General features: G+C 43.6%; 1 protein-coding gene across 2 annotated transcripts in view; it reads right to left on the bottom strand.

Annotated features, from left to right (window-relative positions):
* The window catches only part of LOC146060123 (uncharacterized), a 31,299-nt gene extending 5,546 nt beyond the window's left edge, over positions 1 to 25,753 (bottom strand). Inside the window, exons 1-8 of one of the 2 annotated variants that reach the window (XM_083173039.1) lie at positions 25,312 to 25,753; positions 24,222 to 24,759; positions 22,508 to 22,588; positions 16,910 to 17,143; positions 15,065 to 15,087; positions 11,503 to 11,642; positions 8,880 to 8,965; positions 8,673 to 8,780 (exon numbers count right to left, since the gene is read on the bottom strand). In XM_083173039.1, the coding sequence (XP_083029165.1) occupies positions 8,673 to 8,780; positions 8,880 to 8,965; positions 11,503 to 11,642; positions 15,065 to 15,087; positions 16,910 to 17,143; positions 22,508 to 22,588; positions 24,222 to 24,716 (1,167 nt within the window). In that variant the 5' untranslated portion in view covers positions 24,717 to 24,759; positions 25,312 to 25,753. The remainder of the gene's footprint in view (positions 1 to 8,672; positions 8,781 to 8,879; positions 8,966 to 11,502; positions 11,643 to 15,064; positions 15,088 to 16,909; positions 17,144 to 22,507; positions 22,589 to 24,221; positions 24,760 to 25,311) is intronic. The other variant, XM_083173046.1, reaches the window with a different exon arrangement.
* Positions 25,754 to 26,037: the final 284 nt, after the last annotated feature.

The following is a 26,037-nucleotide window of genomic DNA, read 5'->3' as shown; positions in this document are numbered from 1 at the left end:
GAGGTATTTAACTACATTTTGTATAGATATAAATGACAACATGGTTTTGTTAATATGGGGATTAACAAGCAGTACACATGTTTAGCAGTTTACATGCCAGTAGATGTCAGCATACCACTGGCTGCACGTTCTCTAGAGCAGTGGTTCCCAACCCTGGTCCTCAAGGACCCCCAACAGTGCACGTTTTCCAGGTCTTCACACAGAATCACAAGTGACATAACTAGATCCATCTGTGGATCTTTCAAAATGTGTCTGAATAATGAGTGCACCTGCTGGGTGACCTGGAAAACATGCACTGTTGGGGGTACTTGAGGACCAGGGTTGGGAACCACTGCTCTAGAAAACTCCTTGTAATTTAAAAATGTCATTTAAATGAATGGAGGGTTGACTGATGCAATAGATCAGTGGCTCCCTAAAGGTCAATACACACTGGGCGTTCTTGGGAGAAAAAAAAATGGGGCTGAAAAATGCTCAGTGCATACATACCATTTTGGCGATTTCCATAGAAGGACCCTATGGAAAGCCATACACTCCGTCACTCATCTGTTGGTAATACCAGTAGATAATTCCAGTCAGCGATGATGCAGGAGTGCGCACCAGTGCTCACCGGTACACACGTGGCAGCTTTCGAGCTGAAAGAATCTCAGATGAGTAAACGGAGCTGCTTTCAGCTCAAAGTCGCCCAGTGTGTATGGGCCTTAAAATCGGAGTACACATAGCACTTATCAGAGTTCCACATGGTCCTTTTTACAAGTAGTAAAGGACGATCCTGAAAAATACCCATCTGTCTAGACAAACCCTTATTTTGTGCTTGTGTAGACTCTTGCTAGAAGTTTATGCAAATGTTTGTGCAGATATGAAAAAAATTATGGACTATCAAACAAGAATCCTTTGAAACAGATTAAAGTAAAGCCTCATACTAGTATGCTCCAACTAGATTACTGATTCTCTACGCATGACGCCACAAGTGTTTTTGAACACCAAGCTTTGAGACTAACAGACAGATTTATCAAGCTTCAAATAGGGATACATTTTAGAGTGATAACCAATCAGCTCCTAATGCCGCCCATACACAGCGATATAAACTCTGCATTTTGAACTAGATTGCATTACATCTAGTTCAAAATGCATGAGATTGGCTAACGCTCTGTGCGTTTTGAACTAGTTCAAAAAGTACTGGCTGCACATACTTTATGTACTGTGTGGTGTGATGTGCGTGGGAGCAGCCATCGCACCTGCACCATTCATGGGCGGCATGCCTGCTAAGTTACAGGCTAGGTTTGAAAAATGACAGGTAAGAGCAGAATGGCTGGCTGTTTTTCACTCTCCACTTTGTCACATTTTGAAGCTGGATACATCTGGCCCTTAAACATTGTGGTATTATGAACTTCAAAAACACAACACTTAAGTGAAGAGTTTCTCCAACTATGAAAACACTGATCTAAAAACATTCTAAAATAGTATAAACAACATGCCCAACACTAGCCATAAAAAGGATATTGGGGTATATTTCACAGTTACAGAAAAAACACCCCACCAAATTTTTTATGAAAAAAAATAAAATAAATATAGTTTACAAAGATGAAAAAACAAACAAAAAACTTGCAGTCACTGTACTATTCTTTAACCGTGCCTTCCAACAAAAAGACTTTGCAAGTGTTTGGCTAACCTTTAGAAACAAAGCATGCCCAATGCCTATAAAATAAGTTATGTACAACCTTTGACAGGTCTACAGTAATTTCGGCAGGTACGGTACAACTCTACATAAGTAAAGCAAAAACATGGAAAAAAAAATATTTTTTTGAACTGCGCTTAAAAGATTGAGGTTTTAAGACCAAAAATATGCAAATTATACTCACCGATAATTCCTTTTCTTCCTAGAGATCCCATGGCAGCCATGACAGTGGGATATTCCCCTCCTCCTACCAGATTAGACAGGACTTTTTTCAGGGACCGCCCACCTTGGGTATAATAGCTCACACCTCCCTTCCCTCTGTGTCTTTCGAGTGTCTCCGCACCAACGTCCCTGAAAAAATTCTAACACAAAGGGTGGGAAACAAGTGGCTGCCATGGGATCTCTAGGAAGAAAAGGAATTATTGGTGAGTATAATTCGCATATTTCTTCTACGATCCCCATGGCAGCCATGACAGTGGGACATACCCAAGCTGTATAATAAATGGGAGGGAGCCAAATGCAATAGTAATTTATTCCAGAGACTTATCTTATGGACAAGGCCTCTGATTACATGATTCCCAAAGTGGGCTGTAGACACATTCAAGGCATAATAGTTAGTAAAGGTATGGACTGATGACCAAGTAGCGGCTTGACAGATTTCAGATACTGATGCCTTGGCCCTTCTAGCCCACGTTGTGGCGACTGCCCTGGTTGAATGTGCCTTGATGATTGGAGGTGGTATTTTGTCTTCATTCTTGTAAGCGAATACGATCACTTCTCATATCCATCTTGAAATGGTTTGTTTTGTGGCCCTCAAGCCCTTTCTTGGTCCCTCAGGAATAATGAACAAGTGATCAGAACTTCTCCAATCCTTGGTACGATTCAGATACACTGAAACTGCTCTCACCAGATCCAGCGTATGATAGGCTTTCTGCTCTACATCTATCGCACAGGTCTTCAACCTGTGGCCCTCCAGATGTTGTGGAACTACATGTCCCAGCATGCCCTGTGGTTTTTTGGCATGCTCTTATAGGAAAAAATGTGGCAATGCATGTTGGAACATGTAGTTTCACAACATCTGGAGGGCCACAGGTTGAAGACCCATGATCTATCGGATCAGGGAAAAAGCTAGGTAGAGATATCTCCCGATTCAAGTGGAACGATGATATGACTTTCGGCATGAAGTCTGGATGAGTTCTTAGAACGACTCTGTCAGGGAAGATCACTAAATACGGTTCTTTAATCCAGAGAGCCTGAATCTCACTCACTCTCCTAGCTGATGTTACAGCTACCAGAAATAATACCTTCCATGTTAGGTATTTAACCGATGTATCTTCCAAGGGTTCAAACGGCTGTTTAGCACTAAATTCAGATCCCAAGGAGCCACTAACGATTTTCTTGGAGGCCATATCCCCTTGATCGCTCTACAGAACTTCTTCACTAGTTTCTCTTCAGCTAGCCTTCTGTCTAACAGTACACTGAGAGCAGAAATCTGTGACTTAATAGTCGCCACTGCAAGTCCCAATTCGAATCCTTCATACAGGAATTGTAAGACTTTGGCCGTAGGGATATCGGCAAACTCGCTCTCGAATTTCCCCCATGAAATGAATCTATTCCATGTTTTGTAATATATCAGGGAGGAACCTTCTTTCCTCGCTTTCAACAGTAATTTGGTCACTTGTTCAGACAAGTTATGATGCCTTAAAGTCGCCCGCTCAATCGCCATACCCTTAGCGAGAAGCTCTCTGGCTCTGGATGACGTATTGGTCCCTGTTTTAACAGGTCTGGTGTCACCAGCAACACCCAAGGTGGTTGCACCGCCATTTTCATCACTGACGTAAACCAGGCTCTTCTCGGCCAAAATGGTAGGACTATCAGTACTTCCACTTGGTCCTCCCTGATCTTCTTGAGAACCCTGTTGATCATGGGGAATGGTGGGAAGACATACCCCAGAGTGAACTCCCATTTCACTGAGAATGTGTCCAGTGCCGCGGCTTGTGGATGAAAAGGATTTCGAGCAGAATTTGCTCACCTTCTTGTTGGAGAACGATGCCATCAGGTCTATCTCCGGTTCGCCAAATTTGGCAACTATCCGACTGAAAGTTTCCGTGTCCAACTCCCATTCTCCTGGTAGAATTATCTTGCGACTCAGGAAGTCTGCTACCGTATTCTCTGGACCCGGAATGTACACAGCAGAGATTGATTGCAGATTGCTCACTGCCCAAGACATGATCTTCTCCAACACTCTCAGTACTGGTAAAATCCTTGTACCCCCTTGGTGGTTTATATGTGCCACCACTGTCATATTGTCTGACATAATTCTCAGGTTGGCATTCTGGATTTTGTCTTGTAGGCAACAGATCGCCTCCCAAACAGCCAGTAATTCTCTGACGTTCGATGACCTTGCACTTTCTTCTGCGGTCCAAGACCCTTGTACCGAGCTTTCCCCCGAGATGAGCGCCCCAACCTTGGAGACTTGCATCGGTCGTCATCACCATAAATTCTGGATTCGTCAGACTGGAATTTCTTGTCCTTAAGCCAGACCTCCACCATCTTAATGAATTCTTCGTCTTGGCATTCAGTACTATCTGGAACCCCTCGTGGGTTTGGTTCTTCATGTATGGGAGCAATTGCCACTGTAATTTCCTCATGTACCACTGGGCCCATGGGATAATATGGATACACGACGCCATCATACCTAGAAGCTGCAGCCCCATCTTCAGAGAGCATTTTCCCTCTGTTAGCAACAACTGCGTCAGATTTTGTATTTTCAGACAGTGGTCTACTGACAAACTCACTGAGAACCTCACTGTGTCTATAAGAACACCCAGGAACTTGGTAGTCTGGGTTGGCAGCAGCTGACTCTTTTCTTGGTTGATCACCCAACCATGTTTTTGCAGAAATTCTATAGTGGTCTTGACGCTCAGCTGAACCTCCTTCACCGATCTTCCTGCCAGCAATAAATCGTCTAGGTATGGCCAGACTTGAATCCCCTGCTTCCTTAGCTCTGCAATAAGTGTCACCAAGACTTTTGTGAACACTCTTGGCGATTTCTTGAGCCCGAAAGGAAGGCAGGTGAACTGATAATGTTGGTCCAGAAGTGAGAATCTGAGAAACTTCTTGTCCTCTTGTGACACCGGAACATGATAATAGGCGTCCCTTAGGTCTATAGACGCCAGCCAATCTCCTTGTCTGAGACCCATAAGGATAGAACTTATAGTTTCCATCTTGAACCTTATTCTCTTGATAAAGCCATTTAATTCTCTCAGGTCCAGGATGGTCCTGAAACCACCTGTACTCTTCTCCACTAAAAAAAGGTTTGAATAATACCCCAGACGTACTTGGTCTTCCGGGACATGTTCTATTGCTCCGATTTGCAGAAGCTGTTGAATCTTCATGGTGAGAGTCTCCTTTTCCAGTTTCTTCACTGGAATTCTTGACTTGACAAATTTGTTCTTCCAAGGTCTTCTCAAGAACTCTATTTGGTAGCCCCTCTCTACAATATTGATGACCCATCTGTCCGCAATCGATGTTTTCCAAGTTTCTGAAAACTGAAGTAGCCGGGCTCCCACTCTCACCACCGTCATAATTTGGAACCTCTCCGATATTGCTGTCGAAAGAACTGGCGAGTCATATTCGGGTTCCCCCTACGGGAATACTGACGTCCAGGCCGATAGCTCTTTGCATCTCTGTATGTTTGTCTGCTGGATGTAGGAATGGGGAACTTATTTCTCCTATCCTGGGGTAGCCTCACGGATTTACCGCCCGAAATTCTCTGGATCATCGAATCCAATTTCGAGCCGAACAAGAACCCGCCTTCAAAGGGTAGTGCAGTCAGACGATTTTTGGAGTTGGCATCCGCACTCCAGGGCTTGAGCCAGAGTGCCCTCCTAGCCGTCACCCCTTGTGCCATCACTTTAGCTGAGAACGACACCGCATCCAGAGAGGCCTCACATAAGTATTCAATAGCCTTTTGTATGATCTGTAAATTTCTCAACAGGTATTGTTTGGAAATATTTTCACTTATGTCCGTATGCAATTCAGACGACCATAGTCTCATTGCTCTTGCCACTGATGCAATAGCAACGCTAGATTTAAGTGATAGTGCCGAGGTTTGGTGCAATTTCCTAAGAGAATTCTCAATCTTCCTCTCCATGGCGTCTTTAAACGCCGCCCCATCTTCCAACGGTATGGTCGTTCTTGACGTCAGCTCTGCCACCGCTGCATCAACTTTGGGTACCAGACACCACTTTAGGAAATCTTCGTCCTTGAATGGGTACATCTTATCCACTCTCGCCCATCCGCCCATCCTTTTATCCGTGTTGACCCACTCCTTATTGATCATCTCACGGACTACCTTGTGAACAGGGAATGTTCTTCCTTTCTTAGATCTGTCTTCGAAAAGTGGATCTACTGTAGCATCTGAAACTTCTGGATAATTCATAGACTTGTAAATGTTTTTCAACACACTCTCCACCAACTCTAGACTGAAAGATCTCACATCTTCCTCTATTTCTCCTTCCTCAATGTAATCTGCTTCTAATGGTTCTATCTCCTCCGAAGAACCATTCCCTTCTGCTAGCATCCCAGCTTGTTCCCGAGACCTTTTGGGTTTCTGAGATTGCAAGAACTCCTCTTTAGATACAAAAGACTTCTGCATCCTATCCATTAACTTTTTATGCACATCTTGTCCACTTTAGGCTGTGGAATTTTGTCACAATCTTCACATAAAGTCCTTTTATCAGAACTGGCAAATGCTTTATCACAACTCATGCAGGTGCAGGTAAGAAACTTCTTCTTAGCCGTCCTTTTCTTATGAACAGGTTATTTAGGCACACTGAAACAAACTAAGAAACCTAACTAGTATCATAAAAAAATAAAATACTAATGCCCAAAACCAAAGGGCTTACCTCAAAGGGGCAATGTCTGGCTGATGGGAAGAAGGTGTTTGTTCCTGGCTTTCCTCCATGGTTCTGCTGCTGTAACAACATCCTGCAGCCTGTAACCAATGTCCGTTTATATATGGTTACTGAATTAACCATCCATACGCCGCTAGAGCTCTTTACTAGCTTTCCATACTGAAATTCCGGTGTGCGGAACAAAAATATTGGGTCCCTGTTTCCGGGGACACCTTTTCGCGGCACACTCTGTGTACAACGCTGGCGGAAGTGACGTCTATGCGCACTTCCGCCCCTCGCGTCTCAGCACCCGGCAGCTTGCGGCGCCGGCTCTCAGCAGGGCACCTCCGTCCATGCGACCTGACGGAAACAGACAGTTCTCCCCTGCCGGCCTGCAGCTCTGACCAGGTAATGCCGCCATTATACCCACGCTGTCCGTGGGCTAGTATGTCACGTCTGCTGCCGGGGCTCAGTAAATAACTGGCGCTAAGCACCGATTTTGGTACTTATGTAGTATATGGGCGCCCGATTTAGAAATCGGGTCGGATCAGGCACATCGCATCGCATGCGACCAAATCGGATGCGATGGACCCGATTTTTCCATAGGAATCAATGTTAAAATGGAATGAGTCCATTTTAACATGGAATTCAATGGGAAAAGGGGTCCTTTTCATACCCTTACTATCCAAGTGGGCATGGAGTTGGATATAAACCTGTGGCAAGCGTAGCGAGCCACCGAGCCCGAAGCGTGGCGAACGTAGCGAGCCCCGCGAGGGGACACAGAATACCGTTCGCTCGCCACGCTTCGGGCTCGGTGGCTCGCTACGCTCGCCACAGGTTTATATCCGACTCCATGCCCACTTGGATAGTAGGGGTATGAAAAGGACCCCTTTTTCCCATTGAATTCCATGTTAAAATGGACTCAGTTCATTTTAACATTGAATCCTATGGAAAAATCGGGTCATCGCATCGCATGCGATATGGTCGTATACGATGCGATATCGCATCTGATTGTATGCCTTAACTTAAGGCATACAATCAAAAAATCGGGCGCCCAGATACTACATAAGTACCCAGATTTTACTTAGTGTAATTGCTGGAGGCAGGTATCTGAAAGGCCCCACTCCTCCGCAATTCTCCTTCTTCCCGGGAAGCCATCCCAAACAGTCATACTGACCAGAGGTAGCCCTGTTAAAAGTAAAATAACGCCCTGCCTGTCCTATCTAGACGGAGACAGGAGAAAAAGACACAGAGGGAAGGGAGATGTGAGCCCAAGGTGGGCGGTCCCTGAAAAAAGTCCTGTCTAATCTGGTAGGAGGAGGGGAATATCCCACCGTCATGGCTGCCATGGGGATCGTAGAAGAAATGGGATTGCTTTAATCATGTCCTATACAAGAGCTTGATGATTCTATGATGAAAGTGTAGGATGAAAGTGTAGGAGCCAGACAAACTAGTGGTGGTGGTGGGGGGGGGGTAACTTTAGGTGCCGGGTACAGGGCCAAGAACTACACCCTAGATCACATAAGAATGCAGTGGCCATACATAGCTAGATCTGTCCATTGCACATTATGAGAAGTGTATTACTGTGCAGCAATAGACTGTGCGATAGGGAATAGATGAGATGCTGCACTGTGCGCTGCTGCAGAGCCATCAGGGGTACTGGGAATTACAAGCACAGGGCGGCAGCTCACCGCTCAGCCAGGAGCCCGCTGTTGCTGTCACCCTGCATGAATGATGCCGCCAGGAGGCAGATGAGGAACTGAGGCTGACGTTGATGGGAAGGAGCAGTAAGTCTCCTAACAGCAGCACACACAACTTTGACTTAGGAGGGGACTCCGGCAGTGCCACAGCTGCAAATTAGTACCTACATACAACCTGGGGCTCTAGTTACGGGGTTACACAGGACAGTGTGCCGACTGACTTCCGGATACCCAAGTTCCCGTGGTTTTCCACGCCTTCCCCGACCTGAGGTCACCCATTTTGCTCACAGATCTGGTAGCCAGGAAGCAGAATCTTGTCTCCATGGCTACCTGGAATTTGTCCTATACATTACAGTAAAAAAAAAAAAAAAAAGGAAGAGGATTGCACTGGAAGGTTACCTCAAGGCTCAAGTGTTTATATTCGGGCATCTCTGTTATAGAAATGAAGCGAAGGGATATTTTTTGCATTTGACCTTGAAGATCATAAAATTCATTATATTGAATTGGCTGTAAAATAAATAAAAAAAATCTATATAAAAATAAGCAAATGTGGGGTAGTTATAGTATTTAGTAAGATGAGAACAGATCAGGCTACTGGTAACTTACATTATACTTCTCATTGGTTGCCAATTCAGATTTCCATTTTCTGGTTATAGTTTTAAATAAGTTTTCATTTATATTAGCCAGGCAACCTTAAAAAAAATAAAATAAATAAAAAAAGAGAAATAAGATAAATAAGTTAACTATTCAGAACAGCAGCATACAGTAGCAACAGAATTTAAGTTAAAAGATTGGCAGTGGATCAGCACTACACCTCCAAAGTCTATTAGTGGTCAGTTAGTAAAGTGTCTTAGAAAAAAGGACAGCCTGTCCCAAAGATAGTCAACACAGTCATTAGGTCGATATGGTCTAGGTAGACAGGCAAAAAGGTGGACATGGGTTTTTTCACAGTTTTTTTACCCGAATGTTGACACAAATCGACATGGACACTGGATTAAGTGAACCGCATCCCCTTGCATGGCTCGCTGCACTATTTTATTCTCCCACCACACCCTAGTGGATGGTAGGGCATGAAATACCTCCTGTCAGCACATGTCGGCTCAAAAACAGTGAAAAACACACAGGTCGACCTAATGTTATGTTGACCTTGTCCCATTGTGATCTCAGCAAATTATCCAGTAGATTTAAGACAGCAATAATTTAAAGAACAAAACCAGGTTGTACTTTTGCTTTTTAAAATTGTTGCTAGATCAATGGTCGTACTGGTGCCTGCAATTAGCAGATTACATTTGGGCCAAAATTAGTTTTCAATCAAATGAAAGCAAACCAGATATAGCAAAAAACAATAAAAAATTAAACACCCCCTCTATATTATGAACACATTCATGTGAAGAATAAAAAGCAAGGTACTTGTGTATTATCTGGGTGCCCAATTTTATCATTGCATGCCACTAAAGGCATGCGATTTTTCATTGTAAAGACCAGATTTTTAACTGTATAGTCCCCATGGGTGATTTCATACCCCCACTATCCAACTATGCATGGAGTTGATTTTATATAGTGTGGCGAGCGCAGCGAGCCACCGTGCCCGAAGCGTGGCGAGCCCCGCGAGGGGACGCGGATTACTTTACATGTATTCTGCGTCCGCTCGCCAGTCTTCGGGCTTGGTGGCTCGCTGCGCTCGCCACACTATATAAAATCAATTCCATGCGTAGTTGGAGAGTGGGGGTATGAAATCACCCATGGGTGACTATACAATTAAAAATTGGGTCTTTACAATGAAAAATCGCATCGCATGAATTGTATGCCACTATATTGCATGCGATGCGATGCAATGAAAAAATCTGGCGCCCAGATATTACACAAGTACCAAAAGCAATTAGCACGAATGGAAAGCGGTGGTGACAACTATACTTATACCCCTTTCAGACATACTCCAAAATCCCAGGTTTTTGCACATGAACACATATCAACCTGGAATTTTGATGGGATTTATAGAATCCATTTGCTTATCTGTTGCCTAACAGCGTATATAAGCATCTCTGCAAAAAAAATAAAAAAGTGATGTACAACCTTTGACAGGCCTACAGTAATTTCAGCAGGTACAGTACAACTCCACAGAAGTAAAGCAAAAACATGATCAGCCGGTAGCAAGGCATTTTCTTTAGTACCAAAATCTCTTAAACAGTCTAAGATACAGAATTATTGATTAGAGGTGGTAACCGCTCTGCAGCTTTTAAGCTGCGAATCCCGTTGGATACATCATATGGATGTATTCAGATAATTATTTTGAGCAATGTTGTAAATTTATATACTTGACATTGACTTATATTTGTATTGCATGATATTTTTTGGTAGGTCTTCATTGCTATATTCTTTTGCCGGTCAGGGTTGCTATGGTGATGGTTTATACATTTGTTTCTCTCTGACGACAGCTCTGTAGGCGGAAGGGCGGGTGCCACCCCGCTCTTCTGGGTGATACTTTTTATGCGACTTTATAAGCGGATGACAAATTACTACAATTTGAAACATTGTTATACCCATCGGCTCCATTTGCATTTATTGGACCTAAGCCTGGAGTGCCTCACCCACTTGTCTCTGTCTATCATATTTGTGACGGCACCGGCTGCAGTTTATGCAGTTGTTTGGAGTGCCTGTAATAATTAGGGAGGATATCCTAATGGTATACAGTAGTTAGGTCGACACATGCATTAGGTCAACAGTCAAAAGGTTTAAATGAGTTTTCACTTGTTTTTTTGGGGAGCCGACCATGCCCCACCATCCACTAGAGGGCGTGGAGGGAGAGTCCGGAGCATGGCGAGCCATACACTTTTACGGTGTCCATGTCGACTGCGTCATTATTCAGGACAAAAGAAAATATGAAATATGTCGACCTTTAGTGGTTAACATCCAATGACACATACCATCCAATTGACTGAGATTTAGCAGACAAAACCAAATCTCAGAAAGCACACCAGCTGAGCAAAAGCAAGGCAAAACCCATTCACCCTCCATTTGTACCACTGCATACTTGCCAAGAAATTCCTGTCCACTTCGAGCACAAACCATTTGCAGTAGTAAATAGACACAAAGAAAGGCATTCTGAAAGTGCATGTATAGGGACACCATATAATTACATAAATTATTCAAATTCATTTAGATTGTGACACCATTATAAACTCCATGTGGTGAAAATGAAACGGAACAGGACACATTAATATCTGCTAACCATTGGAGTTGAGGGTTGTCATTTTCAGTGCAGAAATCGCATCAAGAACAGTCTCCACATTTATACAGTTCTGTTCAGATTTCAACAAATCTTCACCGTTGAAATTGGTGGCCTTAATTAGGCCTAGTATAGATTTCATCCTGTAAAGATTAATATATACAGTCACCATATAAACAGATCACAATTCCACTGCACACCAATCTAGTCCTCACATTTACCTAAAGGAAATATTGAGGTTTTTGCTTTCTGTATTAAAATATTTTTGTCATCAATAGTGAATTTGCAAGGTTTACTCAATAACAATGTCAGGTTCTCCTGGTTGGCTCACAAAAAAAATCCAGGTCTCAAATCTTAAGAATTGGTAAATCTAGTCTCAAGAGATTTGACTGACAGTTATTCTGAAAAACCATGTGGCCAAAAAAAAACAAAAAAACATACAGAATCAGGAGCTTGTAAAATACAAAATAAGGATCTTGATTCAGTGTTGGCATTACCTCGTACTTCACAAATGTTGGCCTATTCGTTCTTTTAACATTCACTATATTAGTTTAATGTTTGAAGACATTCCCTTGTCTGCTTGTCCTAAAAGTCTGACAGCATCTCAAAAAGGGATGAGGTCCGGACAACGACATGGTCAGAAAATCTACAACATGAGTGGCTACAGTGTATGGTATATTGATCAGTTACAAATTTCAAATTTGGTTAGCTTCACTAGCCAACTAGATGTTCTAATTTAAAACCACGCAAAAACCCTAAACGAACATGCTTGATACGTTGCTAGAAGATCCTGGTTTTATGCACAAAATTAATGTTTTTAGATTTATAAATTATTAGATTTATTTTTGATATGGTCACCGCTTTCTTAATTTAGGATAATAGGACTTATGCATTATACGTTATTAAACACATTTTAAACAGTGTTAAATTCCCGTATACACGCCTTTCTTGGGAAGCAGAAGATTATTATATTCTACTGAATTTGGGATTATGAAGAGAAACCTGATCCACGGTAATATATAAACAGAGATTTCTTTAATAAGTGCATCACGTATTATTGTCTGGTTTGAGACACTGGTAGATTTATGAAGCAGTGATAATGGAGGAGTAGTGATACAGTGCCTGGTAATTTATCACCGGCCAATAAGCTCCTATTTAAACCCAGCCTGTAACTTAACAGTCAGAAGCTGATTGGCCAGTGATAAAGTACCAGGCACTTTATCACTTCTCCTCCCTTATCACTGCTTCAAAAATCTACTGCACTCTTTTTAGGTTTTGGTCCCAATGCGCATTGTATATCTCCAAATGAAAAGGAGGAGACTTTTGCTGGGCTAATGCGTGTGCAGATAGATGGCGTGGCATTTTCCCCAGTTGCACACGTGTAGTAAACGATCGCCTTCTGTGCAAAAAATTGGTTAAGAGCTCTTTATGCTGATCTAGAGGAGTCCATCATGCATCTGACTGCACAAAACAACTTTCCAGGAATGAAGAAACCGAGGCATAGCCATTAAATGCACATGTGCAACTGGGAAAAATGCCACGCCATCTTCTACAACAAAAGTCTCCCTTTCATTTGGGCATGATAGAGATATATACACATACACAAAATATACCCTATAGCAGGGGCGGGGAACCTTTTTTGTGCCAAGGGCCATTTGTATGGGAAAGAAATCCTTCGGGGGCCATATGTAAAAATTTCGGTACTCTTTACCTAGCACGGCGCCCATCGTGGTCATCGCGGGCATTGAATGCACTAAAAAAATCGGGTGCGACCGACGCGATGCCCGCGATTTCCCATAGGGAACAATTTTAAATTTCTCAATTGACCCGATTTTACTGTTCAATGCCTCAATTGACACGATTTTTCCATAGGAAACAATGTTAAATGGCCCACAGAGGCCAAATACCCACCCTGAAGTGTGAAATGGCCCCCACAATTGTTAACGCCACCCCACGATCAACGTCAACCCGAAGCGTGGCGAGGGGCGGCGGTACGCGTCCTACGACCTTTTCATACCCCCACTATCCACGTCGGTGTGGAGTTGAGAATAGAATAGTGTGGCGAGCGCAGCGCGCCACCGAGCCCGAAGCGTGGCGAGCGCAGCGTGCCCCGCGAGGGGACGTGGATACCTGTGAAGCCCGCGAAGGGACGCGATTACCTCGGAAGGTATCCGCGTCCCCTCGCCACGCTTCGGGCTCGGTGGCTCGCTACACTATTCTATTGTCAACTCCACGCCGACGTGGATAGTGGAGGTATGAAAAGGTCGTAGGACGCGTACCGCCGCCGCTCGCCACGCTTCGGGTTGACGTTGATCGTGGGGTGGCCTTAACAATTGTGGGGGCCATTTCACACTTCAGGGTGGCTATTTGGCCTCTGTGGGCCATTTAACATTGTTTCCTATGGAAAAATCGTGTCAATTGAGGCATTGAACAGTAAAATCGGGTCAATTGAGAAATTTTACATTGTTCCCAATGGGAAATCGCGGGCATCGCGTCGCACCCGATTTTTAGTGCATTCAATGGCCGCGATGCCCGCGATTTTTTTACCTGCGATGCCCACGATCAAAATCGTGGGTGCCGTGCTAGGTAAAGAGTACCAAAATTTCTCTTACAAATGGTCTTGCTGTAGCCGTCCCACACTCCGGCAGCTGCCGCTGAATAGGACTGACAGACTACGGCTGCTGTTGATTAAGAGGAATCTCGTGAGAACTACCGACCTCTCAGGAGAATTCCCCTGTACTTTACTCCCAGGAAAAGCCGCCGGGAGGCAGGGAGGTCCAGTCATACTGGCTACGGGGGACACATACGGCCCCCGGGCCTGAGGTTACCCACCTGTCATATAGCAAAACACATACATACATACATACATACATATATATCTGGTAAATCGGTCGGCACTCCAGCTAAAGTAATAACGTACCGTGGTGCCCTCCGAGGATAATGGATATTGGTTGCAAAGAATTGGCGTCACTCACGGATTTAGTAATCAAAAGTAATGTGTATTAGAAATACAACATGGTGTCAAACACGAAAACCCGACCCTTCTTCAAGGTGTGTTTGTACCTATTTCTAATACACATTACTTTTGATTACTAAATCCGTGAGTGACGCCAATTCTTTGCAACATATATATATATATATATATATATATATATATATATATATATATATATATATATATATATATATATATATATATATATATATATATATATATATATATATATATATATATATATATATATGCGCACACATACCATTGGGTATCACTTCTTTTTCCTTACAATATTTATGCTTGTGTTATAGAGGATGTTTTCACTGTTGTGTTGAAAGGAGAATATTCTTCTTATGTCCTTGTGTTTGCTTGTTGCACAATTAAGGCGCGTGGTACACAATAACAATATTACTTTTGATTCTACTGTAAGTGGGTTGAGAAACTCTTGTCTATGTGAATGGATCCCTAAAAAAGCTTATTTTTATTAACTATGAATAGCTGTAGCCTGAAGACTGCACAGTATAGCACAAAGCATGCAATACATTATAGTGAAGCATCTAACACACTTACTTTTCGTTTAGGTCACACGCTCCCTATAAATAGAAAGAACATTGACATTTTAAATATACAAAGTTATGTGTCAAGTAAGCAGATTCCCAAATACACTAAACAGAAAATCCCAAATACTAATACTATACTGAAGCCTAGCAAAAAAAAACTAAAAACCATTACAGAATTATGGGGTGGAGGGACTATTCAATCATGACCGATATTTCTGATACTTGCAAATACTGGCCAGCCCCTATTCAATCCCAGCACTTTCCAGCCAGGACCTGCTGCTGCAGATAGGCTCTTTGGACGCTAATTAGCAAATTTAGGGGGGTATTCAATGTCTGTCGTGCTCCTGCAGCCATCTCCCGACAGGAGAGATGGCTGCGGGGGCCCTATTCAATGCGATCTTCCCTGACAGCATTGTACAGGTGTTCTCGGCAGAACAAGCCTCAAGCTGTCGGGCTTGTCCCGCCGAGAAAAGCCGGAAATAGTCGAGATCCCGGCCGGAGCTCGAGTATTTCCGGCCTCAGCTCGCGGCCACGCCCCCTTCTCGCCGCTCGAGACATTGAATCCAGACTGCCGAGCTCCAGTCGAGCAAAGCAAGAACAGGACAGGGGCACGGCTGTCGAGCTAGCTCGACAGCCATGCCCCTGATATTGAATACCCCCCTTAGCATCTGTTTCCACAAATGAAGATTCAGCTTTTCAGTTACACCTAAAAAAATATGTGGATTCGCACATTGACATCTTTTGGATTGTTTCCAAAAGTGGGAAGAAATTGAAAAACATTGACTAGATCGAATGCAAACACAATCCATTATATGCAAAAGATTTATCTTAACGATAATCCTGAAAGTCTGAAATAAGATCGTCAGGTACTGAATACCCCCCTAAATGCTCCACCAAAGATTGTAGATACAGCCTAAGTATTACATGAATTGCAAATGTAAAGCTCCAGAACTCTGCCCAAAGCCTTTAAGTCCATTCATTAATGCCAATATCCCTCTATCCTCATTTAGAAGGACAAAAAAAAAAAATATATACTAAATAAGTATGCTCTTGAATACATGTTAAAATTAGCACAGCATATCAAATGTGGCATGAAGATAGTGCAAAGTTATAGATCTCAAGGGAGATATATATTATGTATTTATTAAAAGCTCTTTATATAAAAATAAAAATCTGTCTGCAGGCCTGATTAGTAGGATGCTAATACTGTACTTCAAATTATAAACCAGGTTTTCATAACTCAATAGAATAAGCTGCACTATTTTAGCGAATGCTTGGGATTCTGAATCCAAATAAAAAAATAATTTCCACTGTAAAGCGTTCGATGGAAGTTTGTTATACTGCATGTCAGGGTGGCCAAACCTGTCCTCAAGATCTACCAACAGTTCATGTTTGTAACCTGTGGTTTTATAGTAGGAATGACTGCAGCATGTTTGAAAATGTGACAGTTAGTAATGACTACAGCTGTGCACCAGCTAGGGGATTTGGAATACGCGGACCATTGGTAGATCTTGAGGACCAGTTTGGCCACCCCTGCTGTATGTATTATGCACTTAAAAAAAAGTACAGTTACTCCTTTCCTTGATTAGTAGGTTTGTTTCTCTTTGCACCTGATTGTTCGGCCAATGGAATCAGTTGAAAAGTGCCCAAAACTTATAAGTGTATGGGGGCCTTTACACTCTCCACACATGTTGCATTTTGCCCCACCTGCAGTGCAGATTGTTTTGCCCATTTGAGAAACATTTTTTCTGTTGCGGTTGCATGTTTTGTACGTATTATTGCAGACTTAAATGTTAAATTTGGCATATTTTAACAAACCACCGTCATACAATTTATTAGAGATTTGAAACATTACCTTAAGAAAGGTTTTTGGCTCAGATACATCCATAAGTTTTTCACATTCTGGTAGGAGGCTTCCAATTGTTTCCTTGTGGTGAGATTTAACTTGTTCTCGCAATTCACTCCACTTTATGGATCGACTTTGCGTCTCTTTAATAGAGTCCAAAAGCTGCTGTTTCTTCAGATCTAAAGCTGCCTGTACTTCATCAAATGCAGAAGTAACCACATTTGTCTTTTTTTGTAGTAGATCCTAAAAAAAAATAATAATAATAATTGTACCAAGCATGGACAAACAGACCAAACAGTACAGCAGTAGCAAATGCATTGTGACAAAATTCTGAGGTGAAAGCTTTAATTTTATTGACATGCTTGTACTTTTACAAATAACAGCAAAAGTGAAAATAAGCAGGTCATGTTTTGGAATAAAGCTAAAGCAGAGGTAAAAGGTCAAAGTGAAAAAAAAAATGCTAGAATAAAAAAGGATCATTTTCTTGAAAGCAAAATAAGCAAGTCAATTGGCAACTAGAACAAACCGTGTTGAAATGCAAAAAAACACAGAAGAGAGGATATCATGCGGGCGCCAGCGCTGCGTGAGAGGCGCTCACTAGGCTTGAGAGGAGCTTAGGAGTAGCAGTGCTGGGCTGCCACGGAGTCAGTGTAGGGCACTCATAACATAGATTACAGAAGTAAGAGAGTTGCCAGGATTCAAACTGGCGCTACGCTGATAACGTAGTTTAGAGAAGTAAGGCAGTTTGGTATATATTTTGTCTAGTCTTGTCTAAAATGATTTCATGGTTATGTCATTAGCAAAAAGTAAAGAAACCAAAACACACACAAATTAGTATTAAAGTTAAAAAGTAAGAAAAATCTAAAGATTTAACTTACCTATTTGAAATCCACTTTAATGGGATTAGCAAAAGTAAGCAAAAATAATTTTACTACAAAAAATATATATTAATGAAAACACAATTAATGCTAAATTCATTAAATACTTGACTCCTCTCTGAAATGAAAGAAATTTAGGTTTACACCTTTTCACTTAGGAGCTTTCAGTTGGTGTCTCCAAATCAAAATATATGTAAAAGAATGTTTGTTGTGGTTTCCAAATGAAAAAAATTTCAAAAAAACTTAATTCAACACAGAATTAGAAATGTTCCTGTAAATAGTAATTTTTTTGTTGTAAAATTAGGCGCCTCGGCTTATACTCGGGTCGACTTATACTCAAGTATATACATATACACACACACACACACACTATAAATATATAGTGTCTAATATTTTATATTGGTTAAGAAAAAGGATATGACTAAATTCACAGATACACTTAACTTTGGAGCTCTTGATTTCACACTGCAGAGAATTTAGATTTCATTTTTATTTTGAAACTATTTTTTATTTATTAATTATACAAAAAGGGTTTCTGTATAGGGCTGCAGCTCAACGAGTCCCTTTGCAGAGGTGGGAAATGCATGTTTCCTAGAACAAAGAGCTGAGATGACAACTCATTTCTGCAGATTGAGGGTAGGATTAGGTACATTTAAGGCTGGATTTTACTCATGTAATTTGCTAAATTTTACTCTGCTCTTATTTGTGAGAATGCCAAATTAGTTTCCTTTATTTGGTAGTTTAGGAGGATGACCACAAACATGGGGTTTGACCATGAACCTTTTTGTGTACCTTGCCTCCACTCTGAGGAAGCTGGCCGGCAAGGACATTCCATCCTTCTTGTGCATTTGCCAAGTACTTTGCCAAGTAATTAGAGTTCACATGCAAGCATTGTAACAGTGCACACAATGGGGGCGCTTCAACAGCGCTCGGTAAGCAGCGGTCGTTCGCTGCTTACCAAGTGGATTAACGCTACCCCTTGCCTTTGGAAATAAAAGTCAGTAGAAACTGACTTATTTCCTCTGAAAATCACCGAAGACGGGGCAGGCGCTATCGTCCTGTAACATCATCCGCTCGCCAACAGCACACATCACGCCCAGCGTTTTTTCACGGGGATGCCCATTTAAACGCTGGGTGTTCCAATGGTCCATCATCGTCTCCACCCCATCCCACCCTCCCCGCAATGAACGGCCAGGCGAGTGTGCAACTCGCTAAAGCTGTTTGTTTCCGGGGTCTGTACATGTGCAGTGATCGCGAAAACCCCAAGAAATTGGGGTCCTACCTGACCTTTTCTGGGTCCCAATGAAATAAAGCCTCCTCAACCCTTCCTCCCAACATGGAACATACAGAGACCGCCTCCTCTCCCCCACATGGCATATACCCTGCGCCGAGGGCCGTCCCGAGCCTTTTTTGGGGGGCATAAACATAGCTTTGAGTGCCTCTCACTGTCACTTTTATGGGCCAGGGGGGATCAATCAATTGGCCCACTTGCATAAAGTATGATACACATATACTAGAAAATACCCAAACACAAAATACGGACAGTTCGCGCAGAAGGCGCGCATCAAAAATTTAGCGCATGTCTTAGTGGGGAAGGGGCGTAGCCACATACAGTATTAGTACCAATTCACATTATGCGAAACAATAGTGCCACTTGGACACACTGCGCCAGGATTACACACACCATAATGTCTATTACACCTTATGCCACATACCGTAATGACCAATAAATATTATACCACACACCGTAATGCCTATTATATATTATGCTACATAAGTTCCGCTTACCTACATTTCTATAGCAGCCTCCTCCCACCTCCCGCATGCCACGTACGCCAGCTGCCTCCTCTCGCTGTCCGCCTTCTCTCCCCCCCAAATAAGTGTTTACAAAAGATACAGAATTCAAACACTATTCACTACTGAATGGGTGTAACTATGGAGCAGGGTATTTGCATATAGGAAAATTTGAATAAAATCATGTAATTTAGTGTTCATTCTAGCATGCGCTATCTTTGAAAACCCATGCAGTTCCTCTTCCCTGCCTGGGGTGTCGCTGTCTGCTGTAGTGCTTCTAGCACAGTTTGGTCTGTATATCAGCACTGATATGTAAACAAGACCTGTGCTAGGAGCACCACAGCAGACAGCGACACCCCAGGCAGGGAAGAGGAACTGCATGGGTTTTCAACGATAGCAGGTGCTAGAATGAACACTGTAATTGAATTTGCAGGTAATGCTAAATTGAGTGTATGACATAACCCATCTGATTCCAGATTAATCTCTTGAACTAGGTATAGCACTGGGGCAAGTGCAAGCTAACATGTATAACTGTTATTTGCAGAGGTTATTTTAACATGCAGATTCATGAGCAGTGCAGCCATATGCCCCCTCCAGCAGTCAGCGTGTTAATGTCCCCCCACCACCACCCCCCATCTCTGCACACAGCCACTGCTGTGTCTTACCGGGCCGGCGGTAAAGTATTTGGGTGCAGCGGGAGGACGTGCGGCGAGAAGTGCTCACAACATCCTACTCCTCCGCGCGATCTTCAGTCCACCCCGGCGCCTGGCTGATGTGACGCGGCCAGCATGTTCTCATCTCTGCGGCCGCATCACAACAGGGGGGGGGGGGAAATACATATCCCTCCGCCTCCCCGGCATTCTTATCTTTCCCCCTCCGCATGCTGATCCGGCCACAGCGCGTCCCAGGGGACGCAGCCATAAGCAGAAACTGAGTCCCTGGTGATCAAAAAGGGGTAAAATACTAGCTATAGCCAGTATTTGCGAACCCTGCATGTGCAACTACGCACTTGTGCATACCCCAAACATAGGAACGGGCAGAGTTCACCCGGTTCCGAGTGTTGCCAGTGGCTTGCTGTCTGGTGAGGCAGAGCCTTTCCTGTCATACTAACGTATACGGCAGAGTTTTGAGCTGATAAAGTATGTCAAAAATACAAAGAATATATTTAAAAAATCTAATCTTTATTATGCGAATAATTTTTATAGTGAGAACTCTGGAGTAAAAAGTCTATGGCAGGTGAGGCAGTGCCTCACCCGGCTACCTTTTGTGCACTTCTCTTATCAAACCTCAGTAAATCTCCAGCAGTATATATGTGTATAATGCCAGCATGTACCCCTGGGCTCATATATTGTGTGCAAAGCTGGCTCTGGTACTTGCCAGGGACTCCTCAGCCATTTACCTCACCGCACATCCCTGGTCATTGCCATGAAGTAGTGAGTGTAATGATAGTGGATTTGCTGGGGGTAATGTACAGTAGGCCCTGCTTCCTTTTTGCTGTTTGGTAGATTATTATGAGGGATAAACTTCATAGTAACATAGTAATTAAGGCTGAAAAAAGATGTTCGTCCATCGCATTCAACCTATTTGACTTGAGTAATTCACATGTATAGGATTCCCTTAAGGCCCCCATACATTAGGCCGACTAGGGACAAGTCGGACCCAATTCTCCTGCGAGCCGCCTGGCAGCTCCCCGGGAGGCTCACATACAATTTGGCACCTGATGTGCCATTTTTTACATGTGATAAATCGCATGCTATTTATCACATATAAAACAAACCGGGGAGCTGCCGGGCGGTGAGGAGCAGTGGGGGGGGGGGGGGGGGTAGTTGAATTAGGCCCAATACGTGTGAAAGCTGCTCACGCAAGTTGTCTTCACTAGGCATGGAGATGTACAACGGAAGATAAATTAATCAGAGCTCTATAGTATAGTGGGATACACGGTCTTTTAGGAGACTTCTACACAAGCAGAAAGGGGACACTCCAACACAAAATGCCTGTATTCTTTAAAAGCTGGTAACACTGAAGTAAGATCTTCAGTTGACACAGAGCATGCCAATAATGCAATAAATAGATCTAATCAAATACACCATATCTTCTTCATTAGAGACACTTTCCTTAACATCCAAAATGCACAGTAAATACAATATTTAACAGATCCCCCCTCACACTGTGTTGAAAACAGCCATATTATTTATAACTAGAAATGCGCCGGTTTGGCTTTACAGAGATAAAAAAAAAACAGCATCTTATTGTTTATCCGGCTGTCAAATGATAGCACATGTACAGAATGGTTCTGGTTTTCTTTTTTCATCCCGATGTGCACAGTGGGACATCGGAAGTGCGCCAATGACGGTGTTGTATTGTGGCATCTTACCATATCGTAATAAAGATAGGGGCATTAAGCCTCTTACTATACATAGTAAGTTAGAAAGTATACTTCTATATCTGTATGTCCATGGCAGCATTTACCATTTAAAAAATTAGTGTCCAGTTTTTTAGAGGTTGGCTGGAACCTTACCTACTGTATAAAGGGGGGCCATACTACAATACAATTACAGTTAGGAGACTGAGGGGGGGGGGGGGGGGGGGAGAGAAAAAAAAGAAAAGAAATGGACCAAATTAAATATAAATCACAGAAAAATGGTCTGGTGTCAAACTTGCATTTAACAAGCAGTATGTGTTTAAAAGCTCAGGCCACTTGGTGTTTTCAGAAACCTTTGACCAATAGGTGCATCAGATAGATTATATTGATTTCACATCAATGAACCTAATTTTAAGCAAAACTTTATTTCGTAGGTGAAAACACTATATGCTGTATAAGTGTTCCCAAAAGAACATATGCATAGTACCAGTTGGTGAAATACCAAATGCAGATATAAGCTGTTTCCATGGACACAAAATAAAAATGTTTCTAAATGTACAGCTATTAACTCACCTCAAAATTTTGTTCTTTTGTTTCCTTATTCAATTTTTCTTTCGCTTCACGCAGATGTTTTAAACTATTGAAAAACGATAGCTGTAAACACAAATATATGAAATTAGTTATGATAAAAAATAAAAATCTAAGCTAAAAATATTAGACAGGTTATTGGCAATTACATTTATCTGTTAGGTATACAAAATAGCAGCCTGACAGCTGTATTTTAAACTGGATACACACTATAAGATTGTCTTTCCATCTCATTAAATATGGTCATTTCTGGGAGCAAATTACAATTGAGTTTATGACCAAACATGGAAAAACGGTCTGAAAAATTGGTTAAAGCCTTTAGATTTAAGCAATTTATACAAATTATGCTTTGTGTCCATTTTTTCAGCTTTTCCCAACTGTCAGCCTTCCGGCACCCGGCGAATACAGCAACTAGTTACAATTTATCGCAGGTAAAATCAGGAGGAGGCACTGGATACAAAACTTTGGGTTCTTAGTGTGCACGCTATGCTGTTTTAGCAGGGTGCCATGCCCTGCCCAATTTTGAAAAGGCAAAAACGCATCCTGTCCATTTTGCAGTGCCCTGGTAAAAAAGCCGATCCCGTCTGTCCCCAGCTTTTGGAGCGATAGGATGAAGCCCAGCGCTTGCGTAGGTGCCGGGCATGCCCCTAACTATGACGTCAGCAGGTCCTGCCTGCCACATTTAAATTGCCCCTTTTCCCCCAGCCTTCCTTTGATCCTGGAGGGCTCGCTAGGTTCCTGCATGTGGCAATGCTATACACACTTGCCAATGATGGATACACGCTGGGCAACATATTGTTAATAATATGCACAACAACTATATTGCTAACAGTACATTGCACATATAGTTGCCATAGAGATAAAACGTGTCACTTCTGGTTCAGTCCGCAGCATCTCCTTGTACTTTTACCTGTACAGCAATCCACTGGGAGCTACCAGCACTGCTCTCAGACATCAGCGATCATCTGCACCGCATTGGCACAGGTGAAGAAAGCAGTGGCATTAACCCCTTCACTGGTAATCCTGAAAATTTACCGGGCTATGCCTTAATGCCCAGGCTGGCAAGCCCGGAAAAGTCTCGGGATTGCCAGTGATTAGCGCCTAGCAGCTGCAACGCTGCCCGGCTCCCTCTCCTCGGCCGCGCCCCCGGCTCACCCCGCCCAACCCCTCCAGCTGTTGCATTACAGCCTGCGGCACCGGCTTTTGACAAGCCGGGTCACCGCATGCCGGGACTGGGCGCAGGGCTGGGCAGTGGCTGATTGACGGTTCAGCGGCGCTGGCCGGACAGCGGAGTTTTGTTTTTTTTAGGGAGCGCTCCCGAGAAAAAAAAATTACCTAGTGGGGAGCGCTCTGTAAAAAAAACAAAAAACAACACTGAAGGGGTTAACCCCCTACAGGCGTCAGACACAGTGCACAGCGAGACACAGAGAGAACCGATTCCTGATTGCACACTACTGACTACTCCTCCGCTATTCCTTAATATAAGGACACACATACCACCCCCTTCCACTTCACTCATAAGTACTGTGGATATTTCAAATTGAGAGGAGGAGGTACTCATAAATGAAAAACCTAATCAAGAAGTATGGGAGAGAAAAAAAGGATGTGACTGTTACACTAGATGATGTATCATCCTCGTTGAACCCAACTTATACAGATAGATTGGGCACTGACAGCAGCCACCCTGGGGGAACCTCACCTTCTCCTCCTGCAGAACTACATCCATCAGGTTGACTGTGTGGAAGAAGCCCTGGTGACTGCGGGACACACACTTGCCGCAGCACGGAACTGCACAGCTCTTACAGAACAGCTCCAGCCTCATCTCCGGGTGCTCCTCGCAGTACCCGTCCCGCACCCCACTACATGACAAGTCCGGCTCTTTCTCGACAGCCTCCGCCTGCTTCTTCTTCTTCGCCTCATCGCTTAGCGACAGGTGACGGACAAGCTCGACGAGAGTGGTGTTCACCGGCAGCTCTGAGATGCCCCCGGGCAGGGAGCTGACCTTGCGACAGAGTGGGCAGGTGACAGTGGTGCCGCCGCGAAGTCCACCACGGGGCTGTACGTACACGGAACCATTGTGCGAGGAGGCACACCGCCTTACGCAGACCTTGCAGAAGTTGTGGGAGCAGAACGGCAGCGTCACCGGATAACGGAGGACACCCAGGCACACTGCGCACGTCAGACTGGCCTCCATCTCCGAGCGCACAGGTATAGTGATGCGGGCAGGGTTGCCAACTCTGAAAGTAACAACAAACAACTGATTAGTAAAAAAATAAGCCCAAAACAATGCCCCCAAAAAGCCAAATTATGCGCAGGTAATGCTGAGCATTTTACTTTTGTATTTTATTGATCATGGGCGGGCGAGAGACTGGGCTCTCATGGGGCCAGATGTATCAAGCTTCAAAAAGTGATAAAATGAAGTGATAAACAGCCAGCCAATCAGACCCTATCTGCCATGTTACAGGCTGTGTTTGAAAAATGACAGGTATGAGTGGATTGGCTGGATGTTTATCACTCTCCACTTTATCACTTTTTGAAGCTTGATACATCTGGCCCATAGTAAAGTACATTAAGGTAAGTGCCGGCTGCAGGAATAGATTTCCAACCAGGAAAAGAGTCAGGGCTTTGGAGGGGGGTGCGCAGTAAGTGATGGGGCAAAGTGCTGTACAGGTTACAGAGAATGTGCTGCCATGAGTCCTGCAGAGCAGTCACTCTCACACTGAGCACTGGTCTGGTGTCACTCTCACACTGAGCACTTGTCTGGTGGTGTAGCCAGAAGCAGTACTTACTTGTTGTATCGGAGAGCCAGGGGGACTGTTCGGACAATCCACAGTCTCGTTCCGGCTGACTGAGCACTGACGATGCGGGCGGGGGCAGCGGTGAAAATCAGTATAAAAAAACGGGCTACAGAGGGTGAGCGGGCGCCGCGGATGAACTTGTAAGAACTTGAAGCCGGAAACTGTTAAAGCTAAACATAAAGCCAACGCTCACTTCCTAGTGCATCATGTGGGTTATCACGTGGTAATGTCATGTGACCTAGCTGTAGTAAACACAGGAGATCTAGCCAGTCATAACGTCTCCTGGAAAGGGAAACTAATCATTGGCTGGGGACAGAGGGTAGATGCTATTTTCTAGTGGGCTAAAGGACCTCGCTCTGAATGATGTCGCCCCCATGTGACCGGCTGTCCTCATCAGAGGGAAGGACTGGAGGTGTCTGAAGATCACTATCAGAAGCATGTTGTGTCATACTTGTCTACCTGACACTCTCCATGCTGCAGCCAGCCTCGGAGCCTGCGTCCTGACTCCTGCCGCTCACTTGCTCAGCCACTCTCTTCCCCTCCCCTCCCCCCCCCCAAAAAAAGGGTGCGGGGCTGCATATGTCTTGAAGAGGCGTGGCTACACGGGTCCCGGGAGGGGGTGGGGCTACATGTGACTCAAAGTGACAGACATAGTTGCCAAGTCAGCTTATTACAAGCGGATTTGTTGAGTTGCTTATTTTTATTTTTATGTTTGCT

This window comes from Crinia signifera, chromosome 1, assembly GCF_055691185.1.
Source record: "Crinia signifera chromosome 1, ASM5569118v1, whole genome shotgun sequence".
NCBI classification, from domain to species: Eukaryota; Metazoa; Chordata; class Amphibia; order Anura; family Myobatrachidae; genus Crinia; species Crinia signifera.
The sequence above is the reverse complement of the archived record's forward strand: the minus strand, read 5'-3'. Positions and strand labels throughout refer to the sequence as shown.